Source organism: Anopheles merus, chromosome X, assembly GCF_017562075.2.
Source record: "Anopheles merus strain MAF chromosome X, AmerM5.1, whole genome shotgun sequence".
NCBI classification, from domain to species: domain Eukaryota; kingdom Metazoa; phylum Arthropoda; class Insecta; order Diptera; family Culicidae; genus Anopheles; species Anopheles merus.
In genome coordinates this window covers 3,019,755-3,041,527 of record NC_054081.1, presented here as the reverse complement: position 1 = coordinate 3,041,527, position 21,773 = coordinate 3,019,755, and the positions used below count along the sequence as shown (strand labels likewise).

Below are 21,773 nucleotides of genomic sequence, written 5' to 3'. Positions count from 1 at the left end.
TCTTCAATAAGGCTGCTGCATCTCATCACGTGTGAAGTGGAGCAGAGGGACTCCTTTGCGCACTAACCTTAACTTCTATGGAATGATCTAATACTGAATGGATATGCTCCACAAAAAAGGGGGAACATTGGTAGAATTATTATCCCAAATTTATATCTACTCCATCTCTCTACGTGGTTCTGACCTTGGTGAGATGCATCGGAGCGTAGACAGTTTACAAAATCCATAAATTCGAACTCTCGGGAACTCTCCGTTCCCCCAAAAAACTGCAAGAATTCTTGATTGAAGTTCCTCTCTTTCTCTATCTATGTGACATTTGTTAGTCGCGCCAGACCACGCGAACAACCAGCTCCAAAACGCACTATTTAGATCCGCACCACTAGCTGCAGAAATGGTTGTACCGAATCCTCTTAACACCGTTCATGAGTGGTCCGCAATCCCTCCCCGAAACGACGCTATCTGCTGACCCCGGGAATTAGCCCACGGAATCACTGCCGCGGGACATCCGCCGCGGGAGGCCCGGCGTAGCGAGTACATGTCTGGAGGTTGCTGCTGCTCACGGTGTTGCGCACGGCGAACGTAACGCTTCGCAGACAGGCCGATCCGCAGCAACAAGCGGCAACCATCAAAAACACGGTGTTGATGGGATGCCAAGCTGCGTATTGAACGATCTCTGCTCGCCTGCCATCGCCTGTTGTTGTCGCACCAGTATCCGCAAATGTCAACGGGGTTTCCATCCGCCGGCTTTTCGGTGCGGATGAGATGTTTCGGTGTCAAATGGTCAAATTGGCAGAAGAAAAAACACAAGCAGCACATAGCAGCCACGGGCTCGAGCCGGAAAAACTAGCGATGAAGCTGATTGCCAGTGCTCATCACCGCGCAGCCGGGAGTGCTGGAACCCCAAAATAGGACAAAAAAAAACAATTTGCAACAATCCGTTGGTGTTAACAATTTGCTGGCGGAACAAGCGAGCGCTGCTACTTCAAGGCCTGGGAGCGCTACACCATCGGCGTTGGGTAACAACTTTCAGCTGGAGATGTCGTAATGTCACGCCGACAAACAATAAGGCTTTCTAAAATTGCTTCCAGAGGTTGTTACATCGGGTGGCGCAGTGCGCGTCCCGTCGAGTGCGTAATTCTGGGCATACCAACAACCGGCCCCAGCCTTCTGAGGTGAAGTAGTAGGTGTCGAGCCGAGCCGTTTGCTAAATGTTATTAGGACGTTGATGTTGTACTTCAATTAGACATCATTGGAAGTGATAGTTGCTGTGTTTGCTAATTTGACAGCTTCAGTAGAAATAGCGTGATCGAACGGAATGACACAATTTGAGGTTTAATATCCTGAACGTGATTTAGACCGTTTGGGCGACTCCCATGATACAGCGTGAAAGAAAATGTCTCTTTATTGAGCAATCTGTAGACGGTAAATGATGTCACGCTTCTGTTTTTTCAAGATATCTCAGAGTGATTGCGAGCCACAAAGCCCAAAGATGTGATGCTGAACATGACCGAGTATCACATAACACCAGACCACCCAAAACATTCAACCAGACATTCGCTATCGCGGCCGTACCTTAAAGTTCGTTCGGCAAAGTTGAGTGTCAAGTGTGTAATCGACAAGTAGAATTAGGGAAATTCTGTTTGGATGCTCAAGAGCATGCTTAGCATTATGGCGGAGCGCGGTAATCTTGGAATCTACAAGAGGGCTTTGGTTTGGAGCACTTCCAACATTCCAGCAACAATGAAAACTTCCTTGGAGGCATACCCACTTATGGGTGCAGCAACAAAAGGTGTCCAATTTAAGCCTCCGTTGCATCCGTCAGGTGTAATGCACTATAGCGCGCTATTGACTTTTGTCAATTGGAGTGCTTTAAATCCGGGCAAATCCATTTTTAATAGCAAAAAACTGGACACTTGAGCATCTTACCGATGGAAACAGGTCAAAATGGTTCAGCTTTCGATTAGATAATTCCCAAAGCTAAAGGTATACTAGAGGGTAAATCTACAAAATTAAAGTTTGCTTCTTAGCTGGTTGAACTGTTGTCTCACTCCTAACAGCTGCACTGCTGCAGCTCAAGCTGACGGTACGGTTCCAACTTGAATCGGAGCAAAATGATTTGCAATTGAAGCGTTTTTATCATTATGCTTCAGCGCTTCTGGCCGTTGGTGGACCTGCAGGAATGCAACATTCCAAACCAATTGCCGTAGAACTCGCGCATCTTGGTAGCCCAGCATCTCCGCAGCCTGTTTGCATTTGCATTTCGTGACGGCATCATCGGTAGTTGTTTTTCTTTTTTACCTCGTAGCTATGGCTTTTTTGTGCCTTCTTCCTCTTCTTCTCGGTCCTGTCCCTGGTATTTAACTACACTCGGACTGACAGTTCGAAGAATTATAACTTCACCAGCTGGCTCGATGTCCCGGTTATGTCCCGTGTACGCAGATATGCACCACCGCACAAACCACCGTTCTGACGAAACGCATTTGTGCGTCCGGGGGCGGCGGGAGACTAGAAAAAAATGCATCATTACCCGTAGTGTGCGTGCGTGTGTGTGTGTGTGTTGCGGGGAAGCCGAAATGGAGATTAACTGTGGTCTCGGTGTCTTCGGGTGTGGTGCTTTTGTTTTTATTGTGCGCGCGGTCGACGCTGGCATGCGTACCCCGCCTCTGGAAGGTCTTTTTTTTTTGGTCCTTCTTCGATTTATTTTCCTCCCATGAAGACGGCGGGCGAGAACGCCGTTTTTCCCGTTTTCCGGTGGGTGTTCGCTCGTAGGCAGAGCGTGTGGAAGTGCGGCACATTCTCTGCGTGCCATTGGTAAATTTTATAGCATAGATTATTTTCCCCCTTAGGCCCTGCAAGCGTTCTGTACCGTGCCCTGCCGGTGGAAACAGCAGTTGGACGTGTTTTTTTGGCGCATTTCGGTGTCGGTTTCTCCCACCCCTCCCGCAGTCTCTAGGCCGGGGTTAGATGAAGTCTTATTTTATGACTCTCGCGCTACGAACCGTACGCGCGCGGGTATGCATTTTTCAGCATTTTTTCTCCCCATTTCGGTATCGTTGTGGCAGCGGATAGAGCCCTAGGTGTAGGCCTACAGAGTGACTCAATTTTTGCTACACGATGTACCGCGCAAAGCGTTCTTTTGATTAGCCTCAGCGGTTCGGAGCGAAAATTTACTCCCAAATTATGCGAAAAAAGTTGAGCATTTACTTGTAAATTTTCTTCTCCTTTTCTTTCTAGTAGATTGAGTCAGTTTGGCGCAAAATGCAATGTTTTGCTTATTAGGCACATTTTGTACAACGATTGCATACTTTTAGGGGCAACAAGCAAGTCTAATACAAATAACAGCTTGATAGCGAAACCATCTTTAAACAATTGCACGAACCACAACACACAGTGACACCTGTAAAACAACACCCAACTCCCCCCAAAAACAACTCCCCGTTCTAAATAACTGTCAAAATGCGAATCCTCCCAACCTCGAGCAGAACCAATCGTTCATCACGAGCGCGCGCCTGCTGCATTGTTTTCGCTTCTCATCCCCCGCACAACCGGCATCCCTGGCTTGCCTGGCCCACATTTCAGCAGCGAAACGGCGACAGAATTAATATGCTTATCAAGCAATGGAGATGGAGTTTTCGTACGCAAAACGGATAAACTGAACAAATAAACAGCGGGATAATTGAGATAAATTAATGGCCTCGTCGGGCTCCCGCCGCTGTGGAGCTGTCACCGTCCTGTCGGTTTTGCGTGTTCCGCTTTTGCTTATCATTTTGTCCCGCAACGAACCGGCTCTCCCACCCCCCGGGACGTTTCGCAACGGAAGGTGCACGATGTGTACGTGTGCATTATTCACGCTTATCATTATTGGAAAAATGTAAAAACGCGCTGTGCGTAAAAGCACGTCGGCAAAAAAAAGAGGGACAGACCGAGAAACGGCAACCATTGGGACCATCGTCCTCGGGCGGCCATGGGAGAACGAATTTGCATGGCCCAGCTGCTGTGACAGAGGGGTCTGCCTTATCCGGTCCCTTACTCACCGTCATTTGTTTACGAAATCGTGCTCAAGCATCAACCTTCTCACACCGTCACGCTCAATCTGCGTCGGTAATTTGTCATTATGATGCGTTTGCTGCTTTTTCGCCCCGGCCCCTGGGCGGACTCGGGGGTTTCCCGCCCGGGTCGGAAAATTCTATCTATGTGTGTGTGTGTGCCAAGGGTGCCAGGGCTGGAAGGGAAGAACGCGCGGAAACTCTTCACGGCTAATTGATCACCCTTCGCCGCGAACGGTCGATGGTTTGTTATTATTTTGTGCGAGAGAATAATCGAGCCGCTCGGGAGTGGTTTTTGTGTTTGAGGTTTGGCAGGCAAAAGGCTCCCGGTAAAAAAAAAAGGGAACCAACCTATGTGGGTGAAGGGAGAGGAGCTGGCGGAGAAACAGGCCAGGAACAAATGGGGAAAGATTAGGCTGGCAGGAAGACAGCAATAATGTAAAAAAAAGGCAAGAAACGACAACAACACGCTCGAAATGGAGATAAATGAGAGATGGGCACGCGGGAAAAACGGCAACTGAAATAAGTGAAAAACGGGATGAAAAGTGGCCAAAAGTATAAAGTTGGAACGGTTTAAAAAGAAACCATCAACAACAACAACAAAATAGACAGGAAAGCTAACTAATATGCTCTAATCGTGCTGTAACGGTCTTCGGTGTTTAAATTGTTGTCAAAAAAACGCTCCGAAATCCAAAGCATTTTCATATGCTAAAACAGAGGATGCGTGTGGAAGGAACGAATCCCACAAGCAACACTATTTTATGGACACGAACAAACAAAAAAGAAGAAGAACAACAGAAAACAACGAAATCGGGTTCATGAAACCAGCTCTGTGTGTGTGTTTTTTTTTTCCTTTTTTTTTTGCGCCCCACTGTCTGTGTTTGCCCTTTTGCGAGCAAACTTTAATCTAAATGTAAAGTTTGCCCTAAGCTCCTCATCAAGCAGATTAACGAAGAGGGAAAACTGAACCGGCGGTGGCGGCGGTGACGTTGGGATATCTTTCGTGGTCCGCGACCTGCTCGCCCTTGCTGGCTGCGAACCTGACGTTTTGAGCATTTCGGGGGTTTTCTTTCCGAATTTGTTTGGCAGCCGAAACGCTGCGTTCACATTATGCCACCAGAGGGCGCTACTGTATGCCTAGTACACAGCATTCTTAGTGCATTCAAACCTGCTGCAATGGTTCCAGCGATCCTGCAAGGTTCGAACGGCAGGTGATATGATATTTAATCGACCAATAGCCCGGCAGGGATTAGGGGGCAGCAGCTAATTGATTAAAATTGTACCGAGCTAATTGAGCAATGTTGGTGGCAAACAGCACGAATCAAAACACACCGCAGCAAACTAGCCGTACAATCACAGTGGCGAAACACGGCCACACGGGAAAAGACAAATAAAACCAGGACGATAGGAATGGCAGCAACAGAGACTGCAGGTTAACCTGTTTAGGGCAGTGCACTGGCCAGGAAATCTTTCTCCCAGATTAAACAACTGACCCTTAGAGTATGGCTTCGGTAAATCGGTACCCACAAAACCGCACCTACAAATGCAAGTGCTTTGCCCTCCCTTCCGGTGCGGCATCCCGTACCGAACCCTCCCCTTAGCTGGAAAAACCAGCGTCAGGGCTTAAAAATCGCAAGCAGCAGCAACAGATTCTGATGCTTGTTCTTCCCCCTGCTATGCGGCGACTCGGCTGCTATTCACCGCACTGCAAGGGGTTGTGGCTCGCGCGCGGCTAATATACGTACAACCGTCGGTATCGGGTCGTATTCGGGAGGGGTACCGAAAACAAACGCGGCAAGGGAGCGAACTAATTGGACGCTATTATGTTTTTCGGATCTAATTTGTTTAATTGTGTGATAGCATAATAACGATTACATCATAATCATTCGGGCATTGTGATCGGCGCAGCAGTAGCAGCAGCAGCAGCGCGCGACAAGTTGTTGCCGTACCGCTTGCGGGCTACATGCCGTAGCCGCCGCTTATCGGTGTTAGCCCCGGGGCGGGCGCGATAAGAAGCGACGACAACAAAAAAGAGCATGCATGATCGCAAGCGGATGCGCAAAGGGAAGGTGGGAAAGCAGCAAAACATCAGCGCCAAGTGGCCCAAACAATGCGAACACTTGTCATGCCGTGCTGTCAATGAAGATTTCATCACACACACACACCGGATCGCTGCCCGGTCTGTCCCTGGGAACTTTTTTCCCACGTACCCAACTGGAGGGAAGCGAGCTGCAAGATAAAGCGCAAGCTGCTCTTTTCGCGCTGTCCGAACGGGAAATTGGAACGTTCGAATGAGACTGGAACGCATCTGACTTGATACACTACCGGTGAGACAGCTGAGAATGCGAAAAGCAGATTTTGTGCTGCTCATTTGCATAACTTCAGGCAGTTTTTGACGTAAAACTCCCGCAAGTATGCAACCAGCAGCACAAAACGTTCGTTTTTGTGGCGCGCCGCGTGTTTGAACACATGGGCTCCACTCCACATACCGCAGCAAGTGTTTAGCGAATGGCATACCGGCCCACTGCCCCCGCTTCCACACCGCTCCTACCCCAATGGATGGTACTTACGCTTCAACTTCTCCAGCGGCTCGTGCAGCGCCGACGAATGGTGATGCTGATGGTGGTGATGGTGATGATGATGGTGGGCAGACAGGTCCGGGGCGCCGTGGTGCAGGTGTCCCAGCCCGCCACTGTTGATGCCGCCCGGCGACATCAGGCTGGTAATGGCGGACGAGACGCTCACGCCGCCGCTGACCAGCCCGTCGTGCAGGCTGTGGTGCGTGTGGGGCCCATGGTGCGCCCCGGTACCGTGCAGGTGGTCCGCCAGCGTATTGTTCGCTCCCCCGGGCCCACCACCGCCCGTTCCGCCCGCCCCGCCGCCGCCGCCGCCGCCTCCCCCGGTCCCGTTGACGCCGACCAGGTCCTGCAGGCACAGGCCGGCCGAGTCGCTCATCGTGTCGCCGAGGCTGCTCGGGGTCGGACCGCCGGACCCGCCGCCACCGCTACCGCCGCCGCCGCCTCCGCTACGCTCCATCACGGGTTGCGGATATAGCGAGGATAGCTGGTTATGGCCACCGCCCGGGAAGATGTCCTTGTACGGCCGAAGATAAATCGTTTTGACGGTTTGCTGCGTACCGGGGTCTCAAAGAAAAGAGGGAACGGCCCACCGCTGCTACCGGCTGGCGGGCTGCTGCTGCTGCTGCTACTGCTGGTGGCGGTACGGCTGGCGAGCGCTGGCGGGACAGCTGCGCTCCTTCTCGACCGTTGATGCTGGAATGCAGCGATGGTGCGCTCTGCGGCCGTTGCTTCCTATCACCTGGTGGTAAACAGAAATTGTGGCGGAGGGGGTTCGGAGAGAGAGAGAGAAGAAAAGAAGGTGGTGCAGCTCATTAGTTAGGTGCGTTTGGAGGGGGAAAATCGGGACATGAGAGAAGCTTTATCGGGTTAGTTGACCGAAACTGAATAGATAGCAGCTCTATGTTAGTCGCTGAGATGCGTTTCTATTGTGCTTAACTAGCTTAGAACTCAGACCGAGCAAAAGTGCTTTAAACGACATTTTTTGCAATAATTAAGATATTATTCGAAGGGCATGTTACAGTGCAACATAAACTCAAAAGTTAGTTGTCTGTGCAACCTATTTTGTCATAATTAAATTAGTTTGTACAGCCAGCACCACTATTGGACTTAACTAGACCGACGAGGCTTGCAGCAAATAAAATAAGAGAGGTTGTCTACCTAATATCTTCATTTCTCTTTCTATTTTGTTCATGAATAACAACCAAGCATCATTGCTATTATTTGTAGTACCCAATAGTTCATTTCGAAAAGAAGTTTTCATTTCAATTTCTAAACTAAAATTATAATCTGACGCTTCAGCTTTCATCCCACTAAACACCTACTTTAAACAGCTTCAACTATTTCAATTTAAATAATTTTAAATAAATTTAAAACTTAATGTTTACGTGCTTTTTTTAGGCAATATTAGACATTGCGAGGGCCTCTTAGGATTATTACACCACGTTTTATGGTAATTGATATTTGTAGCATCAAATTATGTCAATACTTCATAGAAAACCAAGCACTAATCCAGGCCTCAATAGGCATCAATAACATAAAATCCTTTTTTCGTTGATATGTCATAGACATACACAAAAGTTATTGTGTTTTACAAAAGTCATTACTGAAAAACTACACCCAAACTTAAAGCAAACGGAACGTAATTGATGGGGATCAGAATTGAACGCTGATCCTCTGGTGTGTAAAGCCAGCCACTGTACCACAGCTCCACCGCACCGCCGCCGTTCGCGGAGCGTTATTTGTCGACGATGTTCTGACGCAAACAGAACAGTATCAAAATCAATACTGAAAACGCAATTTAAGCTAATACAAACTGTTACAACTTTCGCCGCTGTAAGCTCCCTTCATCATTCCGTCGCACTAAAGGCTGTGTGAATTTTAATGAATTTCAAAATGGACGAACCGCGCGACGGCAATGAAACCGAAATGTAACATTCAAATGATGATTATTCTAATGGAGTTTGCTTTAAATGGGTTTCGGTCGAGCAAATTTAAAGCCGTACCACCGGTTTATCCGGCACAGCGCATTTACATTTCCCGCTGCTTTACGTTGCTCCAACGCAGCGAAGGAGGAAAGGACAACAGAAGAAAAAAAAACACACGATGGAACATAAAACTCCAACTCCAAGAAAGCGGGAAGCACCCGCTGAATGAATGAAAATAAATGACAAAGGAAGTGCATTGAGCACGAGCGGTTGATTGACGATGCCAAATGCCGCACCAGCGCCCTGTGGGGCAAGGCAAGGAACAAGGGAATAAAGATGGCGTGGGCCTTTCACTTTCTTTTGCTGGTGAATTTCTTTTGCCCATCCTCCCCCGTCCCAGCCTCCCTCAAACCCGATCGATCTCCTCCCATGCCTTCCCGGGCACGGCGCATGCGTGTACCGTTCCGACCCGTTCGCCTGGTCGCACGCGGCGAAGACCGCGCCAAACGTCACCGTTTTATCAAAGCCGAGTGTCTCAACTTTCAAGCTCAATGATGTCCTTGACAGCGATGCCAAAATCTTTGCCCCCCCACTAGCACTCCCTGGCGAGTGCGTTTGCGTACTGCGAGCGCTGCCCTTGCTACGGGTGGCCTTTTCCGTTTGCTGGAGCTACCATAACGGTTGGTAGCGGCATTAGATTGGTTTTGTGCGGCTTTTTTTCCTCTTCTTCTTGTTTCCCTGTTATCTTTTCCTCCATTTCTTTACAAAACGTCAATGAATGGGGATTAACGTTAATTAAAAATAATTTAATATGCCCAAACCGTACCCATCGGGGAGGCTATTTCTGCCAGCGCTGTCCCTTTCTTTACACAACCACAGAGCTACAGTCGGGCAAGGCGCGAGAGCTCCAATCGGCGCATATAAATTGAACCAAACTCCCCCAAAACCGTCTCCACGCCAAACTACCTGGGTCGAGCTTGGTGGCTGCAGAGGCAGGGCCGGTGAAAGGGAGTGAAGCAAAAAAACAACAAATCGAAAAACCCTTTTTTCCCCCCCCGGAGTATATACTTATTCTAGCGTGGGCTTGGTAGCCCCTTTAATGTGCCCCGAAAAGAAAAGCATGGCCACCCCCGGTAATCTCTAGGCGCCGTAGGGTTAGCGCAAGCGAAAGGCGGCCTAGCAGTCGGGAGGATCCCTTGTGCTCGAACGTTGGGAAAGCACGGGCAACCACGGCGGGGCAAAATGGTGGCAGGTCGGGCCCGGGGTGAGGGCGTAAAGCAAAATAAGTTTTTGGATGAAATTCGAAAAATATCAACCAACAATCTTAATTCCATTGACAGCGCAGCATCCCTGTGTGTTTGGTTTCCCTATGGGCGCGAGAGCGAGACCGGCGAGCGAGCTGAAAGGGCGCAATGGTACGCCCGCACGCCCTAACACGGGGAGGCCCCGTTTTTTGGAGGGAGATTTTCCACCCCGAAGCGAACCCTTCCAAATACACATACACACACACAGACACACATAGCGATGGTGTGCGCGCGTGTACGGAATTGGTGGATCTGGAAATTCGTTTGAAGTGAATAAGGATTTCCCCAAATGTCAAATGCCAGTCACACGTCTTGCCGTCGCTCCGGTCGCTTCCGTTGCGTTCCGTTCGTGCGATGGTGCCCCGTTTTCGCAAACAACACACACAGTAGGTGGGTGGACGCAGAGAACAGAGGTTTCTCCCCCAGTTTCATTTTGCCCTTGCCCGTGCCCATTTGGGATGCTAAATTTTCATTGCAAATGGAATGGAACGTTAAGGATCTTGCGCGAGAGTGTTCGGAGAAGGGGATGCAAGATGGCAGTCGGCGGAGATGGCTGGGTGATTTTACTTATATAAATGTGTTCCAGCATTACAAGCAAAGATGGCGGGGAGATAAATAGAGAGAGAGCGAGCGAGAAAGAGTCGTTGGTTGGATGTTGTAAAGTATTCGTCTCCGTACAAATGATTTGCTATAAAATTAGCTCACTTTAAGGCAGGCAGGTTAAACTGAATGGTTTACACTGCAGCCGCGTATCCGCTCTAGTATTTACACACTCTAGCAGTGCCAAGATTAAACCATTTACCTCACCAGTTGGGCTTTGGCGGAGGAAAAATGTGCCAACGAATGCGGAAAGCAAACAAAAAAGGGAAAATACACTACCCAACCTACTATATTACTCAACCAAAACCCGTTGTATTATAGTATCACAAGCACCTCAACCGGGTGGCATAAACAGCCACACGACGGCACGGCGTTTGGGTAACCGCACACACACACACACATACACACCACACCGGATTTTGGAGATACGAACGAACGCGAGTCGTCCCGCCCCAGCCCACACGGCAAAACGGCACACTCGCTGAGCCCAGTTGATTGAACAAAAAGATAATTGGATGTGCATTATGCTTTCCGTTCTTCCCAAGCCCAATCCCGGGGGCAAGGGTAGAGCGAGCACACAAACACTGTCTCAGGGTTTTAGTGGCATGATGCTGTTTTCTAGTGCTTCACCTTCTTTTCCCTGTTTTTGGGGAGGAATGTCTTTTTTTCTCTTCGCTTTGCTTTGCTGCTACTCCCTGACTAAGGTTCGATGTCGTGGTCGTGCGGTTCAAGAAAACAGAAGCATGCGAATAAAATGGATTACTTTCCTTTTGCTGCCCCATCCCGTTGCCCTGTTCCCTTTTTTTGTTGTTGCTTTTCTAGTAAGCAACTAAACCACTAGAGGGCGCCTGCAAGGGTGGCAGCAGGTTGAGGGGTTAACAATAAACATTGGAAAATTCACTGGAAAAATAGTATTTTCCCATTGCGCTGCACAGTACAGCTGCTGCCGGGGCGCACAGAGGGCACCAGTACGCTTTTGATGGTTGGCTGCAGATAACCGAGGCTTCAAACACACACTGGCAGGTTCATCTTCCCGCATTTCGCCTGTCCTTAGTACACACACACACACACACACTCACACTCACACTCGTATTAGTGTTTCAGTACATAAATTCTATCTACATTGATCGGTTTAGTTTTGTATTTGCTGGGCTTTGCTGCTTCCTTTTGCTACCGCTCTACCGTCTTACAACTGCACGAAAGGAAGACAGTTGAACTGGTGAACCCGACTGGAAAGATGTCAACTCGCTGGGTGGCATGTGCACAGTGTAAGGTCGGGTTTGCTTTTTTTTTATTGTTTGCCGCAAGCCGCCTCAGTCAGTGACATTTGTAGTACATTGCTCGGCTGGTATAAAATTCATTTAACTAAGGGTGATGTGTGTCTTTTTCTTTCTTAGCGAGCCATCTCTATTCATTCTTTTTTTTTTTTTTTTTGCTGACTACAAAAAGGATTCTAGAGGTGAGCTTGAGGTATGAACCTTTTAATATTGACAGGCAGCATATCTACTTCTGTTTCTTATCTTGAAACAGTAATAATACTCGAATTCCATGGAGGCAATCACAAATAGAAAGTGAAATGGTGAACATTGAACATTTTCTTCTAGGCATGATTGTGAAACAAATGACCTTACAATATTGAAGTATCTTTTTAGTCGTGTTAAGCGATGCAACTGAGGCCGTCCTGGCGAAAATAAATGCGTATGCTAATCGCAATTGGACACACAAACTTATTTGTAAGGTCACAGCAATAAGCGCTTCAAGTGACGGTTTAACAGTAAACAAATAGTTCAGATTGACAGATAATAAGTACTGCCATAAACCGTCAAACAAGATTCAAGTACAGTTTTATAGCAAATCAAGCACGGAAGAAATGAAAAGTTCATCAGAGCAGAATTATAGTAATCGCTCAATAAAACATTAAGCTAACTGTGAGTTATTAGCGCAATAAACATCCATTTCACAAAATTCGACGACATGAATGGCTCACAAACACTTTGAAATCAATATTATAGCTACCTTAGTAATATAATTCTCACAACAGCAATGCGATGAACAAACTGTAAACAGAGCGTGATCTCAGTTACTATGATTCTTAGCAGATAAATTTAAATAAAATATAGTTCAAGTTTTTGGTGGTGTAACTATGAGTACAAGTGAACAATAACTTTCCACCAGATATGGTATAAATAGCGGCCAAGCTAACCTGTCCTGCTGACGCTATTATTTGTGCAACACTTTCTAACATACCAAATTATTGATACTAAAAAACTAACTCAAACTTGCGCAACTGTCAAAATGATTCACTAGTCAGCACAGTTCCGACGACAACTGCCGTAAGTACACTGAAGCGAGCAATCTAAATGTTTTCTAACAAGCAATACCCGTACGCTCCGTTTCCAGCGCACAGAAGCGAAATTGAAAACACACAGAACATTGCCCGCTCCGGCACTTAATCCGCAAACGTAAACTTGCGAGAAACGGTGGCAGGATAGTAGTGCGGTAAGTAATTTCAAAGCACCTCTCACAAGGATGGCCCTCCCGATCGGGGAAAGAAAGTGGTAGCGTACTATCCGGGCACTACCGAAACCTGATTAAAACATAGTTTCTGCTTGGAAGAAGGAGGAAGAAGGGTTCACAGTAACACAGAGCACCGCACACGACCACATATTACACACTCGTAATCTCAAGTTGGAATTGTTTAGGTACAAGGCAGAAGGAGAGCTTATGAATTACCTATCTATCCTCTACCATCTTGAATATTGAGGGTTAGTACAATCGCAATAATAAAGAAGATTATTAACGGCTGCAAGCGCTCAGGAAGAATGTGTTGTAGTGTATCTTCGCCCGGGGCCAAAGTACACAGTCGTGCCGTCGCGCTTGTTCCCAGCGCACGCCGTACCCAAAGTGTTGTCTTTTCTTTGCCCCGAACTCCTTCGCACTCTCTCTCTCTATGGCACAGTGGCTAGAAGCATGGGCAGTATCCTCGTGCGGGCGCTGTGTGGTGTACGGAAAAATTGCCTTCAAGAAGAAGAGCGATGCCCCGGCAAGGAAGCACAACAAAGTGTAGAGAATGTACAGACACGCCATTTCGGTTCGGCCTGCTGCCTGCCCGTGGCCCCTTGTAACCCTACGCTACCGGCAAATGTCCCAAGGTACCGGGGCCGGGCGGGTAAAACGAGTCAAAAATATGGCTTATAAAGTTGATAGGATATAGTTTATGGTTATGATCTGTTTTTATTTCCCTCCTGCCTAGCGGTGCACGCTCCACTGTCTTACACAGGGCATGTGCATGTGTTATACGACGGGTATTTATGAATGACATATGGAGGAGTAAAGTTGAGCCGCCAAGACACTGGGCCGAGGAGGGAAACACAAATTTTCTGAGCTGCCGCTGGTAAGGCCGCCCGGACACGCCACATCTGTCCCCCTGCCTTTCTGTGGTGCCCCATCGTCCGCGCCCGTGTGACTGTGTGTGTGTGTGTGTGTGTGTGTGTGTGTGTATGTCCTGTCTATCCCTGGGGTGAAAGTGGGCGATACAAAACCTCGGGGATAGCATCCGCAGCATCCACCGTCTGGTGGCACTGGGCGCCTTTAGGAGTTGCAGAAGATAAAAATGAGCAAACGGGTACGGCATGGCTCTCTGCCGTCCTGCGAAAGAAGTGGTAAAAAACGATAAAATTTTCAAAGAGCCTAGCGGCGGGTTTCGTTACGGCCCGGTTGGCTCGTTTTGCGAGGGGGCGCGTTGGCTGAGTTATAGGGCGGAGTTCCACGTCGTTAGATGTATGTCGACAGTTCCAAGGACGACGTTCAATCAACTGCTTCACGACCGGCCCAAGAGGGCAATTTCGAGATCTTTAACCATCTTTTCTTTGGAGTTTTTGGTTGTCGTCTTTTTTTTTTTTTGGTTGGTTTTGTTTGAGCCCCACTGGCACTAAACAACGAAGAGGAACTTTGTTACCCATTTCGGGCAATTATGCTGTTGTGTGCTCTTCTTTGCCGGCTCTGTATTGCTCTCGCACGGTGAGGCGAAACAGGAGTCATGGTAATGAAATAAATTTTACTTTTACGTCTTCCCCAACCATCCATCCTAACCGCCCCCCCCCCCCAACGCGTCAACGTGCAAAGTTTGACGAATCTTTTTGTTCCGGCAGACCGGTAACGGTTGAGCCTTGGCTGGCTTTTCGGAGCCCCGGATGGGCTAGATTATTGCACCGCAAAGACTCGTGTAAACCGTTACATGTTTTCTTTTTTTCTCTTTTTTTTTAGAGGCAAGCGCAATTGGAGGGCCTCGGTTTTATGTGGACATCTTGCTAAAAGAGTGTAGCCATTTTGCTTAAATCCTGCAAGAAAGGTGTATTATTCATGCCTCGCTTTCCATAACACTCGAGCTCGGGCGCCCAACATCGGTGGACAACATTTGGAGAAAACATTAACGTAACCATACTCAAGGTAGTGAAAGGTAAGACGCCCCTGTGTGCCCGTGTCTTGTTGTGTTTTGCAAATTCACCAATAAAGACACGAATGTATTATGTCAATGTATTGCAACGGACAAACTTCTTTATTAGCAAGTTTAATTCAATGTGATGGGAGTTGAAACGAGCTTTTTTACGAACGAAATCATGTTTTCAGATGATGATTCCATATTTCCAAATACGTTTTGAGCACTTTAAAATGTTTAATGCATACTTTACTGCTGTGTACCATTCTATTTCAAATCATTCCACATTATTCTTCATGTTCAATATAGTACTACTTAAATTATAGCCGACCCCGAGCACGTCGATTGTGTGGCTTAATTCCCAACCCAAATGACATTTGTTTGAAATTCCAAATAATGTGGATTTGTGTGCGATTAATCGGGTTTAATACGTAAAGATTTCGTTAGTGTGTATACAAGAACATCTTCAAACAGGTTCAAAAGTTGTTTTTGTGCCACATCATTTATTAAAACTATCCGTAACGTTATTAACCCGGCGGAATAAGAAGAAAGCAAAAAAAGACACATCACAATCGATTTTAAAACTCCCTTACAGTGGTGGGCAGTTTAAGGCTTCACTTCCAAGGAAATAGCTCGAAAGCCAGAATTTCGTGCTCGAACTTACTTGGTTGGTTAGTTCAAGTTAGTAAGTGTACAGTTTTATACAATGTCCGTCGTATCAAAACAAAGTCTTGACGCCAGCGAAGCAGTAATTCTTATTAACGATGGAGAAAAACTTTCATGCTATGCTGTATTATTCTAGGCAGCACTTAAGTCATCAAAACAGTCTGCAAAAAAAAGATCCTAGCCTTCCCTTCAAACATTCTACGGGCTAACATTATTAAACTAAGTTAAGTTCAATAACCTTAGTAAACTCGAAAGACTAACCAATCATCCACAGCTCTTCGGTGTATCTTCGCCGTCACAAAGTCAATCAAATGCTCGGTACAACACAGTTCACAATGCAATTGTTTTGATTTCTGCACATTTCTCGAGAGTGAAATATTGTCCTCAAGCATGTAACCGTAGCTGTCAAGCTCACAGCTTGCCGGGATCAGTGCTTTGTGTGACGTGTCGATAAACAACGTACTACGTTTGCCAACGTTTGGTGACAAGCTGTCCCCGCGTAGATCGTAAGGAATTGAAGCAGATCACGGCACCGGTCGCCGAGAAGCACAAAAGCGAACTCGGCAAAGCAGACACGACACCACTAATCGAAACACGCATTAACACACCTCGTAGGGACACTCTCTTTAGCATCCGCTTCTCGAGACACGGCTCGGGTAATGGTGCAAACTGTCCATCAGTCGTGTCTTGGCAGGCCGACTCAAGCGACCCAGTGCATTAGGTGCAACGGATCATCGGCACAGGTCGTTTACGGGGACCACGCAGAAAAAAACGACTCTCTGTCAACCGAAGGTTCACACAATCCAAACGAAAAGCGAGAGCAACAACACAGCACACAACAACAACAACAAAAACTAACGACCGAACGACATCAGGTATAACAACAAACATACCGAGTTCGCTGAGGCACTACCGCACTACACGTTGCGTTATCTTATCGTTGCGTGTACATGAGAGAGTAAGTTTCTTTTTTTTTTTCGTATCATTTTTTTTTCCTACGATACCTCCAAGATTCATTTGTGTCGGCTGTCGGGGAATCGTACAACGTCGGCCGACGGATCGACTAAATCTAGATAATGGAGCAGCGCGTACGGCGCTCCAGATTTGCTGTACCTCGAAATGACGTGTAAATACTACACCGATGTACTGAGCTGCGTTGTCAGTGCTTGTTCTAAACGTGTGTCCGATGATGAAAAAATCGAAGCAAATCTCTCATATGGGGTCACTTGCTCAAATGTAATCAAAGGAAGTGCGATGCAATTAACACCAAGCAGTTTTACTCATTGTTGCCTACATCCATAACAAAATAAGTTTATGGAAAATTGACACTTAACCGGTTTTGTACCTCAACTTTAATTCTTAACAGGTAAATTTATATTGCTCATAACCTTCCTGTCCTACGTATTTTATCTTTATAGTATACTTTTAGATGCACTGAAACACAACAATCTTATGTATTTTTAAAAGGATAATAATCTGTCTCGTTTTCTTTGGGAAAATGTGGAATACCGATGTCCGTCAAAAATGTACCACTGATGTTACTACTAAACGTCACTAATCGTAGTACGTTTCGAAAGTAAAAAGTGCGCACCTTTCTATCACTTTGGATACATCTCACTGGCAACCCAGATCAACCCTACCGCACTTCAGAGAGGAGTTCTTCTTTTTTTGTTGATAGCTTTATAAACGCTCGTTTAAAGAACGGCTAACCAGCGCCATGTGCGTGTTTGTGTTGGGCGCATCGCAGTTAGTTTGCCCGCACGGCCCCTCGGCCGTTAGACTTTTTCACTTCCCATTTCGGTGCTGTTTCACCGCGGGCGAAAAGGAGAAGGCGTGAGCAAATATTGATCTACCTTTTTGTTATCAAACATTACCCCTGGAGATCTTTACCCATTATTTGTATTTTCTCGCGCGCGCGTTTCGCTGCACCGCTGATGCACCCGTACGGGGGGGGGGGGCAAAAAGATGCACCCGGCCCGACGGTGGCGGAAGCATGATGCCGGCACGGTGAGCGAGACCGCGCAAAAGGAGAGAAAGATGGGTACAGCAACACGGGACCAGGCGCCAGTGTGCATACAAGAGTGGTGGCTCACTGTTAAGAGATAAGGAATAGCCTAGCTACCTGATTACGGATAGAGAATGCGCTCGAGTTGCAGCAGCAGCAGCGGCAGCAGTAGCAACAATAACGCACCATGCCAGTCAGACTATTTTAACCTTATTTATCGCAGTGCACGGGAGCGCTAACAGATTAGAAGGTCTAGGAAAATTTAGTTGTACCACGGAAATTTAAAATAGACAAAATATCTAAAAGTTTCCATCAAACATCACAACTCTCTAATTGAAGATTTACGGGTGAGTTGCTTATCATAAACGCAAATGATAAGCACAATGCCGCCGCACACTATATTAGAGGCTGAATTAGCACACTGCCATATCTGTTCGAGGCTATGAGGTGGGACAATCGCTTAGAATCACATGACACTGAGCAATACGTTTCTAACTCATCCCTTTCTTTTAGACCTTGGTACGCCTATCTTCACTTTCCCATAATCTTTATCGCTCTTGTGCAATGCCAAACTCATTATGGAGTAGACCGAACATCTCCTTCATCTTGGTTTTATATATAAAAACCTATTTGCAACAGAATTAAGAGTGACCTTTTCTTTTCAGCCAGTTTGTTAGGGTAAACAAAACTGTGTTCCTTATCTCCAAGAAGTAAGCAGTTCTAAAAATCATAACATCAAAAGCTGTGTGTCAGGAAACTGGCTGAAACTCAGGAGAGAACATCTTCCTAGTAAATTCGGGTAATTATCCGAATCATACGGAACAGTGTCAAACAAACCCTCTCTTAATGAACGGAAATTGTATTCGTATATCAGCAGGATGTTAGAGAGGTCTCAAGTTTTGTTGAATATTGCTTTCGTTTACTCGAGACATTGCTGTCAAATTGATCCGTCAAATCTCTATTTTTTTGAAAACGAACACCAATACAAAAATATTAATCCGTCTCCTCGTTTAGTCTATTATTGTTCTTCTTTTATTATATGATTTCGGTCCTGCCTTGCTAAACCTGTCTTGGAAGAAAACGGTTCTATAATACTCCCCTTCTTCCAGCGCATTTTGTTATTCCCACACTCTTAACTGTAATAAATGATAATAATTCCTTTCTTAATGTAATTTCTTGTTATTAGCGTATTATTAAGTTGTTTGACAAACTAGTCTCCGTTTGAGGCAGGGATGCGAATGTTTGACAAAATCCTTCGTGCAGTTAGAGATGATCAAACATGAGATAAATAAAGTTGCCTAACACACATCATAATACAACAAAATAAAAATTGTTGACACTTTTTCTCATGTCACTCGAGTCTCATAAAAACGCTTAATAAATCATATAACTATAAACTGTTCTTATTTTGAGCTGATCAAACCGGTGCCGACGCTAGAATAAACCAGCTCTGGATAAGAATTGGAATAGCGTCGGTGTTACGTTACGCTGCACGCCTACTAAGTACGCCATAATGCTGTGGCTTGGAGGGACGTGTTAATAAGGCATGCTATTCTGAGCTCCCAGAAAGATTTTATTTTGTCATTACTGTTTGCTGATATGTTATTAGCTATAATTTGAGCATATTACTTTGATTTCTATTTCAATAAGCCCTGTTCAACGTAAACTAGAGTTCTATAAGCTCATTCTGTGCCAATAGGTTGTGCTGATTTGTTTTTTTCTGCAACAAACACTACTAAAACTTCTAACCAACTGTGCAAACACTCAAAACAGCTACACACAGATCTGCTCTTTTGCTAGGCAACCTGGACAACGCTCGTGTGCTAACCTGTCCAGCGAATGGAAAGGCGGGGCGGTTTTAGTGCGGCTCCATTATCCCTGCGCGTTACCTGGACGTTACTAGTGCTTGCCGCTGGTGGCCAGTTGATTGAAGAGGTCTGCCGATAAGCACTCATCTACCTGCGCGGTTTGTTGGACTCAACCGAAAGCAACCGCCGGCAGTCATTTCGGATTTGTATTTGTGGGGATTGATTGTGTGTTAGACAGTAGCAGGCTCACCTTTGTGTTTGTCTTTCGCGTTACGGATCGCGCGCACGCCAGCCACTAATAGACCACCCCCCCTGCACAACACCCAGCGGCACCAGTGTGCGCACTACGGTTTGTTTCGGGGTTCGGCGCTACGATTGCGCAACTGCTCGCTGGGGAGGGTGTGGGAGGAAGCAGCTTTTCTTCGCTCCGAGCACGACACGCGATCACTACTAATCACTGACACTCACAGCACACACTGAACCTCAAGTACGTACCGCCGGCCAGAAGCACAGGAACGAACTAAGGGTTTGCATTTTGGTTTTGTTTGCAGGATTAAGATGTTGGAGAAAATTATAGCATTAGCAACAAAACAAAAAACAAATACATGGAAACGAATAAAGGATTAAGAGTGTTGTTGTAACGCGTGTACAAAAAACGGACACACTAGTGAAGCCATAGCACACAGCGAGCTGCTCCCGTATGGTACTGGTCGTCTATCGACACCGCTGGAAATTGCACGTGCAAATGATCACACACCAAGACTAGATTTTGCTACGATGTTGTGCGTCCATCACTGTTTCGCACCGATAGCGAGTGTGTTTTGTGTAAAAGAAAACCCTCACCTAAAGTTCGCAAGTGGATTTTTTGTTTACCTCGGATGATACTAATACACACTACATGCACATGTATGGTACCCGTTCGAGAATGTATCGATGCTGGTTTGGATCTGGAAAAGGGCACATTAACGTGGGCTCTTTAAAAGACGCCAAGAGGCACTTAAACGTCACGCATTAGGTCCTCAAAGTTTGGATATAATCCACGTTTTTGCACCGCAATCGTAACGTTACAGGTCCTGAGTGTGGGATGTCTTAGACATCCCACCCAGACACACTGCCTACTTCGCAATGCATGTTATATAGCAATAGGGCACACGTGTTGTCTCAGACCCTACCTTCTGAAGGTCCGCTAGTATCTCGAGATAATATATCAACATAGGTGGCTTTCGCTTTGTTGATTGATCGTTGTCTCCGGGTGTTCCAGCAGGCCGAATTGGTTGTAGTTTTGTGTAGCTGCTGTAGTTTTCTTTGCACTCGCGCTAAATCGTCCGATAACCAGATCGTGATTTGTACTACCACGTTTCCTATCAATTACGCATCTTGTTCCCCACGATCGCGAGGTCGTCACCCTGGGGGCTAAAAAAACACACACACACTAACCCTACGGATCTGCACAGCTTCCTTCCGTTTGTTTACGGCTGTGAACGATGTTTTTTTTTTGCTGAGGCGCGCCTCTGTGTGTTTGTTTGTGCAGTCCCCTCGCAAAGCTCATTAAGCGCTTAAGCCACCTCTTATTCGACCGCGCACAACGCTCGCGAGCAACCTAAATCCCAGCTTAAGACGGGTTTTTTTTCTTTTGCTTCTTCTTCTGCAGCTCCTTCTTCGTTTACCTTCTCGAAGTATTGCTTGACGTTGGGCGCTGTGCTGTAACACTACCCCGGGGAGCGGAAAACGCACAACATACGCACTAGCGCCGTGAAAAACACACTCTACCGCACCGCTACACTAAACACCGGGAACTGCGTGCGTACCGCTGTGCGAGCGCTTCGGTTGACTTTTCAAGTAGATTTGCTGCTCGCTGCTCGTAAGCGCGCGGCCCTGAACAGAAAACACGTACGTCGACACGGATGAAGCGCAAACGATAGATCAAGCGGACGACGATGAGACCACTAACCAAACGCGACGAACTGTACGGTGCATGTGTATGGCCGTTTCGCTGCCAGGCCCGGTGCTAGCGGGCAACCCCTACCCGCGCCGACCAGAAGGGTCCGCGAGGGGAAGAGGGAGGGGCAGCGGGAGATGCGAGCGGCTACCGATATTGGTTGCCCGCGGGCCCCCTTCCCTGTTGTGCAGCGCAACACCCGCCACTCACGGCCGGCCGACGGCGCGTTCGGGCATTGCGTGTGCTCTCGCTCTTGCCTGGGTGGAAGCGAGAGCACGCGACACGCTCAAACTACGCCGCGGCACTGCCTCCAGTGGCGAGCGGGCGAGCGAACGAGCGCACAGCAACGTGTGCACGCAGGCCGCCTATTGGTCCAACCGTCCCTAGCACAATACAACGCCCCATTTCTTCAGCGTCGATCTTCTGTGCAGGCTTTTCCTCGCAGCGAGCAGGAGCAGCGGCG

The 21,773-nt window shown here is 47.1% G+C and overlaps 1 protein-coding gene across 7 annotated transcripts in view; it reads right to left on the bottom strand.

Moving 5' to 3' along the window:
* LOC121588991 (pituitary homeobox homolog Ptx1) overlaps positions 1-21,463 on the bottom strand; it is a 51,592-nt gene extending 30,129 nt beyond the window's left edge. Inside the window, exons 1-3 of one of the 7 annotated variants that reach the window (XM_041907516.1) lie at positions 21,039-21,463; positions 19,392-19,891; positions 6,617-7,364 (exon numbers count right to left, since the gene is read on the bottom strand). In XM_041907516.1, the coding sequence (XP_041763450.1) occupies positions 6,617-7,082 (466 nt within the window). In that variant the 5' untranslated portion in view covers positions 7,083-7,364; positions 19,392-19,891; positions 21,039-21,463. The other 6 variants (XM_041907506.1, XM_041907534.1, XM_041907543.1 and 3 more) reach the window with 6 other exon arrangements.
* Between the last annotated feature and the right edge of the window lie 310 nt (positions 21,464-21,773).